The sequence below is a fragment of the Syngnathus scovelli genome, chromosome 5 (genome assembly GCF_024217435.2).
Source record: "Syngnathus scovelli strain Florida chromosome 5, RoL_Ssco_1.2, whole genome shotgun sequence".
Taxonomy (NCBI): Eukaryota; Metazoa; Chordata; class Actinopteri; order Syngnathiformes; family Syngnathidae; genus Syngnathus; species Syngnathus scovelli.
The window spans coordinates 13,205,511-13,225,251 of record NC_090851.1 but is presented as its reverse complement, the minus strand read 5'-3'; the positions used below and the strand labels follow the sequence as shown (position 1 = coordinate 13,225,251).

The 19,741-nt window shown below is 40.0% G+C and overlaps 2 protein-coding genes across 3 annotated transcripts; both read right to left on the bottom strand.

Annotated features, from left to right (window-relative positions):
• Window positions 1-3,179: 3,179 nt before the first annotated feature.
• cwc25 (CWC25 spliceosome associated protein homolog) lies at window positions 3,180-7,346 on the bottom strand. Its single transcript, XM_049720740.2, has 9 exons — window positions 7,158-7,346; window positions 6,843-7,015; window positions 6,518-6,754; window positions 6,357-6,426; window positions 6,120-6,271; window positions 5,621-5,693; window positions 5,340-5,536; window positions 4,068-4,235; window positions 3,180-3,452 (listed from the first exon to the last, which is right to left on the bottom strand). Exons 1-9 carry the CDS (start codon window positions 7,173-7,175, stop codon window positions 3,341-3,343), a joined length of 1,200 nt encoding a protein of 399 aa, XP_049576697.1. The 5' UTR covers window positions 7,176-7,346; the 3' UTR covers window positions 3,180-3,340.
• A 2,583-nt stretch (window positions 7,347-9,929) lies between these two features.
• On the bottom strand, window positions 9,930-17,409 carry LOC125969083 (transcription factor Sp6). 2 transcript variants are annotated; one of them, XM_049720789.1, is made up of 3 exons: window positions 17,216-17,409; window positions 17,081-17,116; window positions 9,930-12,704 (listed from the first exon to the last, which is right to left on the bottom strand). In XM_049720789.1, exon 3 carries the CDS (start codon window positions 12,585-12,587, stop codon window positions 11,679-11,681), a length of 909 nt encoding a protein of 302 aa, XP_049576746.1. In that variant the 5' UTR covers window positions 12,588-12,704; window positions 17,081-17,116; window positions 17,216-17,409; the 3' UTR covers window positions 9,930-11,678. The 2 variants fall into 2 exon arrangements, with proteins under 2 accessions (XP_049576746.1, XP_049576745.1); XM_049720788.1 differs by lacking the exon at window positions 17,081-17,116.
• Between the last annotated feature and the right edge of the window lie 2,332 nt (window positions 17,410-19,741).

Here is a 19,741-nt window from a genome sequence, read left to right as displayed (position 1 = left end):
ATAGTTCAAATTAAATAATGAATAAGCCAGAGCAGCGTGCCGGACAAACATCACCTCGCGACAACAACACACATTTCCACGGCAAGACACTGTAAGTAAAATGAGGGCAGTTGTGCCGCTTTGGGGCCTATAAAAACAAATAAATATTGAGTAATTGCTGGGTTCTATAAGTCACGTGATCTATGTTGGTCAAATGAAAAAGCACCAAGAAAGTTATCTCTATAAATGGTATTGCAATGTTATTTTACACTCAAAGATCCCAATTACAGGTGTTCACGAATATTACAAACACATGGTGAATTGTAATGGGACAATTTTGTTGCTTTGCATGCTACAAATGAATAGAATGTTCGGCTATATTTCGCTAGTCACATGATCCAGCGACAATTTTGTTTTAAAACCTATCTCGTTGAATGACGTGAAACAGATGTCGTTTGTAAAGTTAACAAATAAATGACTATTCAAGAAAAAGACCGTTTAAGTATTGTTGGATTTTGTCCACAATTTAGGGAGCGCGCTATCTGCGCCTCACGGCAAAAGCCATTGCCAATCACCTGTTATCCAATTTACACAGGTTGGTTGAGTTCAAACACAATTCTTGTTCAGAAAGCTCTGTTTTCAGGAAAGTACAATACAGCGCTGCCCTTCAAGAGCGGAAAGTCTCCATTCAGAAAAGGCAATGTTCAAGGTTCTTTGATCAGCTTATATTCAGTTGCACATTGTGGGCCGAGTTTGATGGGTGATGAGTCTTTGGGGTGGGGCAGGTTCGTAGGAGAGTCTGATTCCATGGGAGTGGGTGCTGGTTCGGTGAGGGTTCCGTAGGGTTGGGTGCTGATTATGAGCGATTTGATGTGTGGGGGCTGTTGTTTTCCTTTCCGTCTTTCAGCCTTGACGATCATCTTTGGCTGGGCTGTCTCCCTCTGGCACCTGCTGGTTTTATCTCCAAGTGACCTTCCTGTAAACATTCTCCTCCATTCTTGCACATACACTGTCTCACCTAATTCTTTCACCATTCTTTCAATTTTGTACGAAATTATGTGAGCTTTTGGCTGTGACATCATTAATCTATTACTGTTTCCTGACTATGCAAAGTTTGTTCTTTTGATCTCCATGTACTTGCTTACGTCATCATATTCTTAGTTTAATCATGCGTTCAACCATATCTTTTCTTTGTTAGGCAAAATATTTCCCTCTGTCCAGAACGTTCAGTAGTAATCGAAAACTGGCGTCTAGCATTAGTTAAAACATAAGATACAATCAAGTACTGAACATTTTTAGACGACTTTGGCAGTGTCCGTGATTTAGAAAATCATCAGGCATGCATTAAACAGTTCCTTAAGGGTCATCAAGCTATTCAGGCAATATATCAAAAAAACATTTATTTCAAAGTGCTCAGAAATATATATATCAGATCATAAAGTTATAAAAACCTTTCTCATTACCACTTATCAAAAATGTCTAGTTATGTCTTCTTTATTGATTTGGTGTGTAGGTATAATTATATGCTTAAAATGTTTCTTTTATTTATTTAATATGTGAATATACTTGTCTGCTTATGTACTTTATTCAATGAGGTTTGAGCATATCTGTTATTGTAGCTAGGCAGGACTTTTGGTATTTCGACCCCATTCCTTCAGTATTTTAACGATGTTCGACGATAATGACCAGTCAATTTATTTCACACGCCAGGTCACATTACTTCCTGTTTCCTGTTAAGTAAGTAAACTCTGATTAAGAGCGCCCCCATCGCAGTGGAGGCGATCGACACTCACGTAATTGCTTGTACTTCGCAAAGACACGGCCCACTCGTTTTCACATATACTGTACAATAAATAAACGCATCCAAACTTTACAACAAAATCGTACATATTTGTTATCATATGTCAGTTTAAGTTATATTAGTGTGACGAGCGCACGTACGAGGTTAATAATGGTAATGAGGGTGGGCCCTAAATGCTACTTGAGTCATTAGCTCACCTGTTCGGTAGAAAGTGACGTATATCCAAATGTATTGCTTATTGCTCCCACTGGTTCACCTGAAGGGCACTATTTTCATACTTTCGCACGAATTAATTATTTTTGTCAGTGGTCGACAGCGTAAATCCCAAATTTCAGGAGCTATTTTATTAATTAATGCACCATGCTGACTAGCGACCACCCGTTTGCTTGAGTGACGTTCAGGTTCACTTCGGACTTCTAAGTCGTAAACGGGAAAATAAAATTGTTCTAATGTAAATGTTATTTTAAGTATTATTTGACTGCTCAGTGTTTGGTGAAAAGGTACAATATGACTCAATGAAGTAGAACACAACATTCAACAATCTCTTGTGAACAAAGGAGTGTGAGAACTACATTGGTTCAGAGCACACACCAGGAAGGCGTGATTTAAAGCATATAACAGTTAGACCTGTTTCTGAACAACTTTCATACATATCCCAAATATTGCGAGTGTCTATGTTTTTCTTTCCTTTCCTTAGAATATAGGGGAATTAATTTTGAGTCGTTTTCTCTTTTAAAGTGAAAAAAAAAAAAAGTCTGGTTCCTATCATCTGTCAAACGTGGTATTGTCAATGTGGCACAAAATGAGAAAATGTAGCTTGACTAATATTTTAATCAACAATATTACGCCTGATGTTGGATACTGTATTTACCTAACTTACTATTCCCAAGTAACTAGTTACTTGGAAATATATATGGTTGGAAATATAACAAAATGAGATAAGTTACTAGATGCAGTGAAAATGTGTATGTTGCAATTAATTAATGCATCCACTTTTTATGGGAGGAAAATTATAAAGGGCACTCTGGGCATTAGCGGGGGGAAAAAACAAAAAATAGCTGACATCTTTATACAATCAACCACTTTTATCCACTTGCCATCATGATGTTTAAAAATAATTACCAAACAATTTATCAAATTACCCCAAAAAATGAATACAACTGTTTGGGAAAAAATCATACTTCATCAAGCCATTTCAAAATAATTAGTGTTGTCTTGCTGTGACTTCAGATCAGTTCCGTATGACTATTTAGCCAAGTTGGAAATTTAGTATAGCGAGGTCAAGCAATACAAGTTGTAATTGAAAAGACTTCTGGAAATAACATTTATGATAAAACCATCAAAAATCCCAATTGTCTGGAAAATTTGAAAGGAAAAATACAATCTTTTCACAATGGTAAACAGTTTCTACGAAATAATTTTATTTTACAGGACTGAAAATTGATTTTATGTAGACATAGGCTTATTGTTCATCTCAATACAACATCCATTCCTCTACTAAGGATATTGATTAATGTTTGTTGCCTCTTTTTAAGTCACTATGTACAATATTGTTCATGTTCATCTCTTCATGAAATTATCCAACGAAGCCGGTGTCCTTTGAATGGAGTGAATATTCCGCTTCACTCTGTCCTCTAAAGAAGACGTGGCAGCACTCTCCAACTTCATATCACTGCAGGAATGGAAAGAGGTCTTATTGAACAAAAACTGTACAATTTAAGACTTGATATTTCTCCTTGACAGCAATATCAGCACGAAGATGATCTGTGAGTTCAGTGATGATCTAACTTTGTGTTGTAGTTCTTAGTCCTGAGGACAATTTTTAAGGGTCTCTGTCTTGTAGCGACGTCAAAGGTATTTTTACTCGTCTTTGCCTAGGACAGTGCAGACTCAAGATTTTAGATCATGACTAGTCGAGACCAGGGCAGTAATAATGTGATCAGTGAGAAATGCAGAATGATAGCATAATTTGTAGACATTAAAACACAAATTAACTTAGATTTGAAATTTGTTTCATTGTGCTATTTCAAAATCAACACAGCAGATTTTGTTTTCATTGCAAATGTAATGAATGTAAAGATACAGTTAATTTATTTCCGCGTTTTTTTTTCTTTTTGAAGGGGTGTGGTTTTACTTTGATATACAGTCTTGGTCTCTACATTATACTCTCAAGTCGCGGTAAAGTCTTGGTCTCAGTTTGAGTGTTCTTGACTACAACACTAGTGAAACTTAATTGAGTTTGGGTTAAAAAAATTTATAGAAATAGGAGAGCGAAAGACAAACGTACTGGATAAAACCAGCATGACGGTCATGCTTGGAATTTTGCTCCTGCAGTTTTTCCTGCTCATCTTGCTTTCTGTATCTTCTCACGTTATTCTCCCGGTCCTCATCTCTCTTCTTGGCCTGGTCCATCATCTCCTTTCTTTTCTGTTCCAGCTCCTCAGCAGAGAGCTTCCTGCAAGAAAAGCATGACAACAAGCCAAACTTTGCTTAAATGCTGCTGGAAATTAGTACAACAATCTGTTTTTCTTTCACAGATAATCACATTAGTCAATCTCACACAAGTGTTCCTACATGCAGAGAGGCATTGGCAATGCATGAACAGTACAAACTATGCCATGTCCCTGTTATGACCCTATCTTTTTTTAACCAAAAAGGTTGAGTGTATCACAAACGGGAATACAAATTTTCATCTGCCTGTTACATGCCAGCAGCATTTAAGGGACCAACCCGCAACTGCTAAATACAAAATAAATCAGTTTCTGCATTATAGGACAGTGTTGTCTTAATACAAGTTAATAATTCAGGTGGGGGCGTCAGTGCCTCCCCAGTCATGAACCTCACCGCACGTCACTGCAGCAGAGGTTGTACTTTCTGAGACAGCTCAGGAAGTTCAACTAGCTGGAGCAGCTGAAGACCTTCTACACTGCCATCATCCAGTCTATCCTCTGCACCTCCATCACTGTCTGGTTTGAATCGGCCACCAAACAGGACAAGCACAGACTGCAACGGACAATCAGGTCCGCGGAAAAGATAATCGGGACCAACCTCCCATCTATCCAAGACTTGTACCTGTCCAGGACCAGGAAACATGCAAGTAACATCTCTACTGATTCCGATTCTGAAATAAAGTCACCCTCCATGCAATTACAACAAATGTCGATTGTTCCTATCGCCAGCAAATAAAGGGGTCAACACACTGAATATGGTTTCACAATCATAACGGCTCTCAAAAAAACATAATGCCAATGTAGGCTGTGACAAAAATGATTTTGATGGCACAGACTGATTCCAGTGTATACAAGCACACAAGCGCACACAAACGCGTGCACACAAGCGCACACACAAGACGCGCGCACACAAGACGCGCGCACACAAGACGCGCGCACACAAGACGCGCGCACACAAACGCGCGCGCACGCACGCACGCACGCACACGCACGCACGCACGCACACGCGCGCGCACACACACACACACACACACACACACACACACACACACACACACGCACACACACACACACACACACACACACAGACCGATATCCCCAAGTCTTACTTTGACACATGATTCCGCTGCCTTTGGTAACGTTGTCTCTGTGGGCTACAACCTTTGACATCTATCTTCCTGTCGCTTCGGTGTGACGAAGAGCGGTGATTTTCCCCATTTTTTCTTGCAGGAGATCGGCTTCGGCTCGTCTCGTGGCGTTTTGAGTGATTCAAAGCAGAGGACTGGTATTGTTTGCCGGCAGGTAACTAGGGTGTAAAGAGAAGATTGAAGAGTAAGGGTCGTGGGTCCACTGATAATATGTGTGATATGACACTTTGCTGCTGACTGACCAGGAGGCCATAGCCGGGCAGATGATGGGAATGAGATTTGTTATAAGAGGTCACTCCATCTGGTGTGCGCAACCTGAAAGACACGTTTAAAAGTAATATTCAGATCTAAATCAGTAGATGTTTCTAAGTAATTAATAAGCAATACAAACATGTTGACATGGGATCCCCCCCATCTTTTAAAAAAATATTTTAATATGAATTTGTTTTAACCGTGTTTGTTATTCTATGACTTATTATTGCTGCATGAACAGCACTTTGTATGCAGCGGTGTTTGTTTTAAAGTGATAAATACAGTTGATTGTTACAAGTAACATGAAAAGTTGAAGTCATAAAGCCACAGATTTGTTTGCAATATTGTTGTAATCTGCCTTATGATATATACAGTTATGTTTAAGCCGCATTTATTAATTATTTAATCACAATATTAAGAGGGATCACAATTAGATTTGTTTTCTAAATCATTCAACCCTACTTTTAATTATCAAACAACCTTGTGTACCTGTCTTTTTTGTCATCTTGTTCATCCGAACTCGAAGTTGAGTGGCTTCTCTTGTGTTTCTTCTCTTTTCTTTTCTCTTTGTCTCCTTTCTTTTCCTTCTTGTCCTTCTTCCTCTTCTTCTTCTTGTCTTTCTTGTTGAGGTTCTGGCGCAACTATGACCGTGACACAAAGTTTCCCATAAAAGTTATCAAAAAGCAGCAAAATTTGTAGTAGGAAAGCTTTTTAATTCTTTTTTACCATTTCTTTAATTTTCTTCATCTTCACTGGATTCGTCAAGACTTCTCTTTTCTTTTCCTCCTCACGCTTCCTGGAATGTAAAACACAAGATTTCATGCACACTTTAGTTTGAAGTATTGTAAAAACAACAGGTCTTGAAAAGGAGCAGAGCAACGTGTTACCTAATTACAAAAAGAGGATCCTCCCGGATCTTGGCGGCCATGTCCAGGCTGGAGGTAGCCGTGATGGGACTAAAGATGGACCCAGGCAGAAGGCCAGTCTCAGCTGATGGACCACTTTCAGGCTCCTCATATTGATCAGTAATCTGCTTGTCAATGGCACGACCCATGAGATACTCATCTCTGGACACCTGACTAGAAACGCCCTGGTACATCCAGTCCAGACGATCATCCTTCTTTCTGTACAAACGATACATAATGAGAAAACCTGACTGACATCCGAACGTTTTCCATGTTGAGGCCAAAAGTTGTGTTCTTGAAAACTAACTTGATGGCACCGCTTTCCTCAGCGTATCTCGTCATCTCTTCGCGGGCTCTTTCCTCTTTTAGCTCCTTCTGAAGCTCCTCGATTTTCTTACATTCAGATTCATGTTTTTGCTCGGCTTTCCAGACACGCTCGATGTTTTTCATAGTCTGCGGGTGCCAGCTTTTCTTTAAGTTCTAACATAGGACGATAGAAATTCATTGAGTAGCAGGGTAATTTAAATAAACAGCTTCAATTTGTAACAGAAGACGTAATTGATGATGTAAACAGAAAGGAATTGGCATTTCATGCAATGGCAGCTTTCAACAGATAACTTACCAGATCGCCGCCCCCCATGTTTAAACCTTTGTTTTAGTTACTAATGAAAGCGAGGAAAATGAAGATGATTGTCCTTTTCTAAACACCGGTGGTAAACGAACGTTTTACATTTACACGAAGGTCGAGAAGGCTGGGAACAACGTAGCGAGTGTGCTGCTACGGTCTGTTGTGTTTCCGGTAGGTAATCTTCCTTTTCCGGTACAGAGCGTGATGCATTCACGGCCACAACGTGTGCTGTGTGAATTCAATACTCACAAATAGCTACAATTAAAAGACAACTTTAACGATTGATCTGTGTTACATCATTGTTGTCACATGTTATGTTACTAATTAAGTATTTAGTATATTATTCGTCACAACCCTCTTTGGGAGATCAAATTTGGGAGAGGTAACCCCTGATGACAAAGCAACAATATGGCTGGTGTTGTAAATTGATTTTTAGCATTCAGGGCATGTTAAGAAACGTTGGTATATGCCCTTATATTTGTTTTGATTTGTTTATTTCGGCAAGCACATAAACAACACACTTATTACAAATTCATTTCACATCTTCTTGTCATGAGTTGTCAAAAAGGGAAGCGAGAGGAAGCAATTCTGCTTTTCTAGTCCCGTCCTGATTACAGACAGCCAGGGTTTCACAGCCAGTTTGCATGTTCTCCCAGTGCCTGCGTGGGTTTTTTGCCGGGCACTCTCCCATGCTGGCCTCCTGTCGTTTGACCATTTTCCTAAAACATCACTGCTCTAGATGAGATCTGCATAGAGGAATGGGCCAACATACCAGCAACGGTGTGTGTGAAAACCTTGTAAAGACTTACAGAAAACGTTGGACCTCTGTCATTGCCAACAAAGGGTATATAACAAAGCATTGATATGAACTTTTGTTATTGACCAAATACTTATTTTCCACCATAATTTGCAAATAAATTCTTTAAAAATCTGTGATTTTCTGGATATTTTTATTTTGTCTTTCAGAGTTGAAGTGAGGCTCGGAGGGGCACTGGTTAGCACGTCTGCCTCACAATTAGGAGGGTGCGGGTTCGAGTCCACCCTCCCTGTGTGGAGTTTGCATGTTCTCCCCGTGTCCGCATGGGTTTTCTTCGGCCACTCCGGTTTCCTCCCACATCCTAAAAACATGCTTGGTAGACCGATTGAGCACTCCAAAATCTCCCTTAGATGTGAGCGCGGATGGTTGTTCGTCTCTGTGTACCCTGCAATTGGCTGGCAACCAGTTCAGGGTGTCCCCCGCCTACTGCTCGATGACAGCTGGGATAGGCTCCAGCATGCCCGCGACCTCCGTGGGGACAAAGCGGTACAGAAGATGGATGGATGTTTGAAGTGCACCTATGATGAAAATTACAGGCATTTCTCATCTTGTAAGTGGGAGAACTTACACAATTGGTAGCTGACTAAATACTTTTTTGCCCCACTGTATCTGGAACAGATCAATGCTTTTTATGTAATCTACAGGAGCAACAGTCTTGTCTCATTTCAGCTGTTAATGTTACCGTTACCCATTATTAGTGTGAAGGCAAAGTCCTTATGTTACTCTACACCACAGGTGTCAAAACTCAAGGCCCGGGGGCCAGATACGGCCCGCCACATCATTTTATGTGGCTCGCGAAGACAAATTGTGCATCAAATTCGTGTGTCATTTCTAGAATTGCAAATTGTCTTCATTTTTAATATCTTTTTTTTTTAAATATTTGGTCAGTGTTTACTCGTCTGATTTGAAAACGAGTTATTTGTCAGTTTGTTTCATAGCTTTTACTGTATATAATATGAGGTGCTCATACATTTGTTTGGGTTGACAGTCATAACGGCCCTCAGAAAGAAGCTATGACTACGATGCGGCCCGCGAAAATAATGAGTTTGACACCCCTGCTCCACACTATTCACTTTATTAGTGTGAAGGCGAAGGCCTTTACACTTATGTTTTTCTACACCATTCACTTTATTAGTGTGAAGGTGAATTCTACACCAAAACTTTATTGTTCGCCTTCACACTTATGTTAATTTACACCATTAACTTTAATCTTCTTCTTCTATTTTATTCTCCTCACTTCTTTGTCCTGCTATTACTTCCACATAATTCATCCGATTCACTCCATTCCACTTTTGACGTATTCCGAATATTTACGTGATGAACGCTTGCATTTTTCTCATTCTAAATATTTTCTGTTTTTGCAAAATTCGCTGTTTTTTTCCCCATTCATTGGCACATTCAGTATTTCACATTTACATCGTCCCAGTTTGAAATCCACATCATTCAGCAAATTCAAATCACATTGGGAAAGATTTTCAACATTCCCAAAATTGCCAAGTTAAAAGATTTCACTTATTCATGTTTAAAATTTCACAAAATTTCGTTTTTCATTTCTAATTTCTACATTTTCCCACTGATTCAACCCATTCCAACTTTAAACTGTTCATGCTTTGCCTACCTATTTTTGAAATTTAAGCCAAATTTTACAGAATTTCGTTTTTCCCTTCTAATTTCTACATTTTTCAACCTGTTCCAACTTTAAACATCATTTTGTAGCATTCCCCAAGTATTTATTCAGCTTCTTCACCTTCACACGCAATTTCTCCAGAAATTGCAAATTCTAGTTTCAGATGGTATACATGTGTGACTGTGATTTCCTAACCAAACAACTGCAATGTGATCCACTGCATCCACTTTTGCAAATAATTATTAGCAGTCTTGGGGTGAAATAATTCACATGCGCACATTTTTTGTATTAATTATAGAGGACAATAATAGTATAGACAGTATAAATCGCATCCTCAGCATTTTTATTACAGTAGCTAGAACGTAACATGACAAATGACAAACAACTAACCCTTTTTTCAAATGTATCTATCTTGTGCTACTGTTCAAATCAACATAAAGAAAAACGCCATAGACTATTACAATTCAAAATATTAATACTCAGTAGTACACAACACGTACACAACAATAAAACAACCACTGTTAAATTTCTTATCTTCTAAGACTGCAATATTGTAAATTTACTAGTTACACTAGTCATTATTATCTTAGGTCAACATTAATTCTTTGTTATACCTTCTGTTAATTCTTTTAGTTTTAAAATTTGCAGTGATTGAAATTAATCTTGTACAAATTATTCTTGATTCAAATTAATCTTTAAATATGGAAATAGCATTGTAAAATCCAGCCTATGAGACTCATGAGATTCCTATTTCCAACACGTGTTGTGTTGAAGTTCCTCACCGGGAAAAAAACAAAACGTCACCCCTTCCTTCTACAGTGTTTTCTTTAGAATAGAAAGAGTCCTCAGCCCAGAAAAAGAGTGCCGTGTGCTACTTTATACGACCATTATGTACTCAGTTTTTCATTGTTGATCAGGTTGCTGTTGAGTTGTTTATGCTTGACATAATTGTTGTCAAACATGTTTGTACAGAATCATACATCATAATAACTGCTGTGATGTGATGTATGTTCATAGTTGGCATCACTTGTGGGATTTATTTGTTAGACAGGTGATGGGTCAATTTGCTTAATTTTCTTTATAAAAACAATATTCCATCAATGTAACTTACTATTAAAATATATTTACCATAGCAACTCCAACTGATGCACCCCTTGTTGTTGGATCTACAGGTAAAAAGTGTCCTAGCAGAATTTAAATTTGCAACACACTCTGGTATCAACAGAGTGGGTAACTTCAGCAATTCTAACACAGTATTTCTTTGCCTCTGCCAAGGAGAAGTACGTATTTTTCATTTGTTAGGCAGCAGGATTATGAAAAAAAGCGCAACCAAAACATTCCATAGAATATGTGCATAGGGAGGAACCCATTTATTTTTGGTTTAAATCCAGACAGGGGGAGTTATTCTCTAACCTTATTCTCCATAAACAAACAAAAAAGAAGTTATAGTTTTTAAAACCTTTCTTGTAGAATGTAGTCTTGGTTTTCTATCATGTTGACACTGTTCCCATAAATATGGACACTGAAAAAGAATGATGTACTGAATTTACTCAATTTTATTTCATCAAGTGGTTGCACAAAATAAAGCATCTGGATAAAAAAAAATTTAAGTAGAGCAGTAGTCCTAATCTACTTTTAAAATGTATCTGCTCTGTTTTCATTCTGGGCGGTCGAAGTTCATATCCGAGTCCACCGTGCCCGACAATACGGCAAGGAAAAGCATCACCCCAATACACAATACCGTCAATCAAATACACCAAACTCGCGATCGATGGCCTGCACCCGGAAGTAGACCTGCGCCTGTTTACCAAAATTATGTGCAACCACTCGACAAGATAAAATTGAATACATTCAATCCACCATTGTTTTTAGTATAGTCGTAAATCACTGAGTTGATAGTCCCATTAATATCAATAATTTACTGAACCACAGAAGAACACGTTCTGATCCATCTGTTTAGTCTTCTAGCGTCAAACTCATGCAGCTCAATTATAGAATTGAAAGTGCAATGGATGGTGTCTCCTTTTAGATCAAACTTGATTCAGAAAGTAATGAAATTAGCCGGACCAGACTAGCCAGTTACACTGGAGATGGAGGGGTCTGTCTCGCATTTCATCTTGAGTGGAGGCTCGATGGTGTCAGGTGCAGACATGTTTGACGATGACTGAGGAGGTGTGGGGGAATCAAAGCCCTTGCTCTCTCCATTCACACTCTCTTCTCCATGCCCCGCTGGGGACTCATGCGTGCGCATGTGCTTGGCCAGATGATCGCTGCGCATAAACACCCGAGGGCATAACGCACAGCTGAATTTCTTCGTACCGGTGTGCGTCTGTAAATGTCGCTGCAGTTCATCAGAACGTGTAAAACGCTTGCCGCAGAAGAGCCAGTTACAGACGAAAGGCCGGTCCCCACTGTGCCACCTTAGGTGGGCCTTCAGATGAGAGGTCTTAGCGTAGGCCTTACCACAGCCAGGGATGTGACAGTTGTGCATGTGCTTCCTCCTGCTGTCATCCGTGCTGTGGCCCATCTGCTCAGCGTGTACACAGTTAGGACACCGACACACTGCCTGGCCGGTACCTCTGGAAGAAGAACGTCTCTGGGACTTTGGCCGGGCCAAAACCACATTCACCCGTGGCTCTTCCAGTGCATAAGGTTCTTGTTGCAAGATATCAGGTGCCAGTGGTTCCATCTTGAAACCATCGGGAGGGAAGAGGTGAGGTGAGTGTGAAGCTGGTAGATGTTGACTCAGAGGCAGGGAGCACATTTGCGGGTCGGAACTGTAGGAGCCTAAAGAGGACTGCAGACCCATGTTGCAGCCTGGACTCACAGACGGTAAGTCAGCACTTTGCCCTGTGTGGAGGTCAATCCAGTTCCCAGACTGAATATCCCTCTGGAAGTCCCACCAGGAAGGGATGGGCATGTCGTCTGTGCTACCACTAGATGGTGCTGTCCGAAGCCAGGGTTCATAAGGGTGGGCCATGTGAGCTTTGCAGGTGCACTAGTGTAGATGAGATCAGCGACACAAGCTGTTGTTCAAGTATCTTGTTGTGTTGTACAGATGATTACCACATGGCAGGGTGGCGACGCACTACAAAACCTGCAGACAGAAAGAGGGCAAATGATTAATTCATATACATCAGCTCTTTATTTGTTGCAGGCATTCCATCAGTGACTTCACAAAACCATGAGCAATGAGGTCACCCCCCCCCTCCCAGACTATGTATACATCTTTGTGGTGCTGACATTTCTAAACTTCAGATATGCAAGCATTGAGGCCAGAGTCCTCTTTAATGCAACATTTAAACAACAATCTTAACATACACCTCCCTCATTGCTGTGGATACTACAATTCTCACATTACGTGGCCGTGCAGACAGAAGAGAGGGGGAGACAGACATGTCCAGGCACAGGCCTGCCACATGTATCCGCTGCCAGGTACTTCCCATGGAGGACAGTCAAAGAAAAGCTCAAAGAAAACAACATCATTGGTCTTGTGTAAAGGTAGTGGAGGGGGAGATAAATGTTGGTAAGGTTGGAGGAGGGAACAGTGGTAGGGAGGGGTGTTGACAGGGGAGCAGTTTGGTAAAGGAAGAAGTTATGGCTGCGGGCCAAAATCTATTTGTACGTCTCTGTGGTGTGTTGAGATGAAATGAAACTTGGCAGACAGCAGAACCTGTTTTGATGAATCACACTTGATTTATAACCCTTCACGCATCACACGGCTTCAGGCAACATACAAAAGAAGCCCTGTAAAACATTTCAGCTTAAACATACCGGAGGCACCAGTTGCAGTCTGGTGACAAAGAGAGACAAAAAATATCAAGAACAATCTTCAGGTGCCTCCACAATAAGGAGCAAACACTTGGAAATGCTAGCGGAACCCTGACTCTAGCAGCATTCCAGCTCTGAACAACTCTTTACACCTTCAAATATGTCAGTCAGCTGCAGAAGGAGGGGCTCTTTTGAAAGGTGACACAAAGCTTGTTAAAATGCAACATGTCTGTAGAAACCGACAACAAGTCGAAAGCTGGTGCGACTTGCGCATGGCTCCAAACAATAAATTCCTTGCTCCAAACAAGCTTGTTGACTTCCACCACACCCCCCCATCCTCGAAGATCTACAATTACTTTTACAGCAGGAAACAGTAAAAAAGTCTGAAGCTTTAGAAGTATCTCGGTCTGAAGATCCCTTGGAATGATATCATATCTGACAAAGCAAACAGGACAGACTCCAAGAGAAAGCTCATTAAGACGACGACTTCAAATTTGCTTTACATACAGTTGGCGTCAGGCTGACTGACAGAGACATATTTTCTCAGTCAATCTTCATTTGGTGAGTCAACACGAATGTAGTCTTCTTTCTTGAAGGTCCAGTCTCTAATACATGGATCTGACATGCAATGAAATTGTAAACCAATTAGTTAGGAATTCCCTAATGAAAGGTGCGGTGCCTAGGGTCAAACAGATTTATTTCATGTCGGCCTGGAGCCACAGCTACCGCTCTGTAATTTTGGGGGAATGTGACTCCAGCGTACATCAGAATAGTTGCCCGATCTCCACCGACACTGAGAATAAATACATAAAGCATCCTACTCCTTCATTTACCAAAGTGCTGGGAATACTGCGTGAAACAGCTGGCGGAGGGCGAAGGGGAGAAGGGGTGGGGTTGATGGGCTGGGGCGATTGGAGGTCTGGCTTGGGAAGAAAATGATGGTGCTAGGCAATGACAGAGCTGTGGTCATAAAACCTGCCTGGCCAAGACCCAGCATTGCCCCCGCTTTGCAAGTCGCCTATTGGCAGGAGGGATAAAAAAAAATACTTTGCAGAGAGGGGAAATAGTTCGTGTTGATCAGCAGTGTCTTCAGACTAATTACATGATATCATTAAAACTTAAGTAGTAGTTAATTCTCATAGTAAATGTGGTTTATTGTGCACATATCAGCTTAAATCAAAAGATGTCAAAGTGTAACTGACCAGGACTCGTGGCAGGGATAGTGACTTTGAAATTACCGTTCTGAGCTTCAAACATGTTTGGCTCAAAGCTAAAGCTTTTAGGCATGATAGGAACATAGAAAATAAATACAGTGCAACTTACAAAATGTTTACTACATTTGACTGAAAGGTTGATATTCACAGATGAGGACGCTGTTCCTGTATGATTCAGGACAGCTAGTTTTGTGAGTGTTGAAAAACTCACAGGGTCTTGTTAACGCATAAAACCCTCCTTGGTCTATCTTAACCCGACCTGTCTCAGTTGCTGCATATCTCAACATCTGCTTACAACATTCGCTCTGCTCAGCGAATTTTTTTGGATGTCCCTACAACAACCCCTGCACTGGGTCTGTCTGCATTTCAGGATGCTGCAGTGACAACCTGAAATGAATATCAAAAACCTTTAAAAGTTCTACCCCTGTTCGGCCTTTTAAGCCCTGACAATGGATGTGCTCAAAGACGAGCGCTGCAGGCGGTTGTCGAAAAATTCACCCTGTGTAAATTTTTGAGGGTGTCTGATTGCTTGATTTTTTTTGTTTTATTTGTTGTTGTAATTGTTTTCATCCCGAATACTTCTTTCCCTGGAGAAATTTTGGTTCCTGCAAATAAATAAATAAATAAATAAATAAAAACAAACATGCATGAACGAACGAATAAATAAATAAATAAATAAATAAATAAATAAATAAATAAATAAATAAATATGTCTGTCTCACAGTTCAGAGGTGCAGGGGTCGATTCCAGCTTTCCTGAGTGGTTGACATGTTCTCCCTGTTCCTGTGAGAAGTTTTGTCTCACAATCTAAAGATGCATGGTTGGCTGACAGAGCACTCCAAAATGTTCGTTGATGTGAATGAGAGTGCAAATGGTTGTTTTAGTATGTGTACTCTGCGATTGGATGGCGACCAGTTCAGGGTGGCCCGAAGTCAGCTGGCATAGGCTCTTGCGTGCCCACAAACGTGAGGAGAAGCGATTCACTGACTAGAGGGATGGATGGATGGGTGGGTGGATGGATGGATGGATGGATGGATGGATGGATGGATGGATGGATGGATGGATGGATGGATGGATGGATGGATGGATGGATGGATGGATGGATGGATGGATGGATGGATGGATGGATGGATGGATGGATGGATAAAGAAAAGACCAGTGATTATGCCGTGGGATATCATCAGATGTGCTGTAGGAAATTATCATATTTAGTTGGCTAAAACTTTATTAATAATATTTTATTAATAATATTTATTCTAAATCTATATTTTGCATCGGGGGCAGAACCCCCCATTTTTCATGGAAAAGGCTTGTTGCAGGTTTATTCTTGCTTCTCAAGAATTTTTTGCATTAAAAAAAGTTATCATTTATAATGGCCGTCAATTTAAAGTAGATTTTCAATATTATTTGTGGGGCAATCCAGTTCCCATCCTTCACAATTAGTGGGGCTGCACTGTATCTTTGTTTATCTATCAACTAACAATGCATAGTGACAGACAGGACGTTGAAATGCTCTTCCAGTGAATGGCAGAAAGTACAATAAACCTGTGTATCCTGTTGTCCTCTACACAAAAGAATTACGCATGGCTTCTGTCAAGTATATCCACTTTGTGTTCACTTCAGTAGGCCCTGACTTCATTTTGAGTAAGTCAATTTCTGAGGAAATTGAGACAACAACGTCATTATTTCAGTATGTATACTTTTTTTGTAACATTTTACTTTGACACGTGAAACGCTGTGAGATTTTTTGAATGTAAAATAAAAGGTTGGGAAACATTCGTTTGGACACAACAGTTTTACACTGATTGACAGACAGTCACAGAGCTCTCATGAGAGTACATCTGTGGGTGATATCGCTAGAAATGTATTTCACTGTTGATTTATGGGTTGTCACCAGTTTGTCATATGGCACATATCAAGTATTGCAACTTTTTTTTTTTTTTAAGAAAGCCGGTCATGCTTGATTCCTCTTGTACAACATTTAACATTTTACCCATTAAGCATTACAAGTAATATTTGTTCTCGCGTGTTGTGGGGTATTTAAACTAGTATTTTTGGCAGGCTGGGCCTGAATATTTTTGTCTTTTATAAGATAGATGGAACATCAAAAATGATTGATGGAAAGATGGATCCAGGTCTCTTTAATGTCTAATCTACTTTTAGGCAGTGTACTTTATGTCCAAAAATGTTTGTTGTTAATGCAGTGTTGCGTCTTATTCATTGTTTTAAATTAATTATAATTCAAACTAACTCATCCAAATTATCATGTTACCAGACAAGTAATTAAAATTAACCACAAACATATTTTGGCATGCACCCCATTAATTCATTTCTGCTGCACCATGGAAACCATGGATTTATGATACTGCTGCAAATTGGGATTACGTATTATTAAAACATATACGACTAAAATTAGATTTTACAATTTCAGTAGATTATAGGCTTCCGCGGTAAATTCTTTTTAAGTCAAAAAAAAACAACCTCTTACCTGAATTGTCACGCTCTTCTCTGGGGTTGACGGCAACTTTTCAGATTGTCAATAGATAGGTAGATGTGTCATCCTCAATCAGTCAATTAATCTTAAACACTCGTAGTCAAGATATGGTCACAATTTAAGCATTACCTGTTTGACTATGAAAACTCGCCTTGCCGTTGAAGGGGAAATATTAGGTCACATTGGCTGAAGGAAGTTTGGCTCAATTCAACCCTGCTTGTTCCACTGGGCCGAAAAAAGTCCACAGAAGAGAAACATCCTCATCATATGTCATGTGCACATGTTCCACGCGAGCTGATAGAGCTTTTTTGTTGCGCTCACAATCGTGTGACAAACTTTACTGTCTTGAGGCCCCGCCCTCTCCTGCTCCGTCCTCACCTCCACGTAACGCGGACGCCTTCTCTCATTCCTCGTTCCATTTATGTAGTACTTAAATCTCTTGTCTTGTTAAACAGGTTTTATTTATTCATGAAAAAAAACACCCTCATCAAACACATAGGATCCAGCCCGCAAACGCACGCACGCACGCACACGAAATACATCATCATCTCAGTATCCAGGTGGCACTGCCACTGAAACAAACGGCCTAAAAAAGAAGCTTTGTGTTGTCAAGGAACCAAAACAGCTGGTGAGAAGCTCAGAAGATGTTCATCTATAGCTGGCATGATGGTAGGGGATGATCTCTAATAAAGCATAGCATAATGGTGTGTCTTCCCGGGGGATTATTGGTAAAATGAGAAACATGCAGCGTTTCAATGTCCATCTGACTAGCATAAAAGTCGTGCCGTTAAGCTATTCCTGCAATCGGAACCATTTTTATGTGTTGACTTTAAACTCTCACCGCATTTTACAACCACACACAGCATAAAAGTGATTTTGAAATTTAGAATAGAGCAATTAGAATCAGCAATTAAATTTGTCGTTAAAAGGCAAAGGTGGAAAATGGGAGGAGAAGATGGGCGGCATCAGTCGTACAGACAGTAATGACGGCGCCACTGCTGTTCAACAATCAAAGATGGGAGGCGGGTGCTAGCGAGGAAGTCTAACTTTGCAAAATACAGGTGTTTGCCACAATCAAAGCGCAGCTTGCAAAAATGACTGGGTTTGAAGTTGAAAGAGGAGGCAGGGGAAGAGGGGGGCAGTGTGATGAGTGAGTGAGTGAGTGAGTGAGTGAGTGAGTGAGTGAGTGAGTGAGTGAGTGAGTGAGTGAGTAGCTGTTTGAGGGGGAAAAGGTATCTTAACGTTCTGGGCCAGAAATTACTTGTAAGATTTTGAATCATTAACAAGGTGTTGGATTTTGTCCACAATTTAGGGAGCGCGCTATCTGCGCCTCATGGCAAAAGCTATTGCCAATCACCTGTTATCCAATTTACTCACTGCGTGCTCGTTTGATTTCTTCAGATTTAGGAAAATGCTAAGACACTGAAGCAGAAATTAGACTTGGTTGAGTTCAATCACAATTCTTGTCAAGAAAGCTCTGTTTTCAGGAAGGTACAATACAGCGCTGGGCCTTTCAAGAGCGGAAAGTCTCCATTCAGAAAAGGCAACGTTCAAGGTTCTTTGGTCAGCTTATATTCAGTTGCACATTGTGGGCCGAGTTTGATGGGTTATGAGTCTTTGGGGTGGGGCAAGTTCGAAGGAGAGTCTGATTCCATGGGAGTGGGTGCTGGTTCGGTGAGAGCTGGTTCCGTCGGGTTGGGTGCTGATTATGAGCGATTTGATGTGTGGGGGCTGTTGTTTTCCTTTCCGTCTTTCAGCCTTGACGATCATCTTTGGCTGGGCTGTCTCCCTCTGGCACCTGCTGGTTTTATCTACAAGTGACCTTCCTGTAAACATTCTCCTCCATTCTTCACCTCATCCATTCATCATTCTTTCAATTTTGTCATTTTGTACGGAATTATGTGAGCTTTTGACTGTGACATCATCTATTTATTAATGTTCCCTGACTATGCAAAGTTTGTACTCACCACTTACCATGTTTTTGTTTGTTTGTTCTTTTGATCTCCATGTACTTGCTTACGTCATCATATTCTTAGTTTAATCATGCTTTCAACCATATCTTTTCTTTGTTAGGCAAAATATTTCCCTCTGTCCAGAACGTTCAGTAGTAATCAAAAACTGGCGTCTAGCATTAGTCAAAACATAAGATATGATCAAGTACTGAACATTTTTAGACGACTTTGGCAGTGTCCGTGATTTAGAAAATCGTCAGGCATGCATTAAACAATTCCTTAAGGGTCATTAAGCTGTTCAAGCAATATATCAAAAAACATTTGTTATTTCAAAGTGCTCAGAAATATGTATCAGATCATAAAGTTATAAAAACCTTTCTCATCACCACTTATTAAAAATGTTTAGTTATGTCTTCTTTATTGATTTGGTGTGTAGGTATAATTATACGCTTAAAATGTTTCTTTTATTTATTTAATATGTGAATATACTTATCTGCTTATGTACTTTATTCAATGAGGTTTGAGGATATCTGTTTTTGTCGCTAGGCAGGACTTTTTGTATTTCGACCCCATTCCTTCAAAGGATAAGAAAATTGGTTACTTCAGTGTTTACTGTTTACTTTTCACATTTTCTTTGCCTATGGAGAGAAAGTAAGGCTTTGCTCTAAAGTATGTTCATATAAACTTCAAATAGTAGGAACAT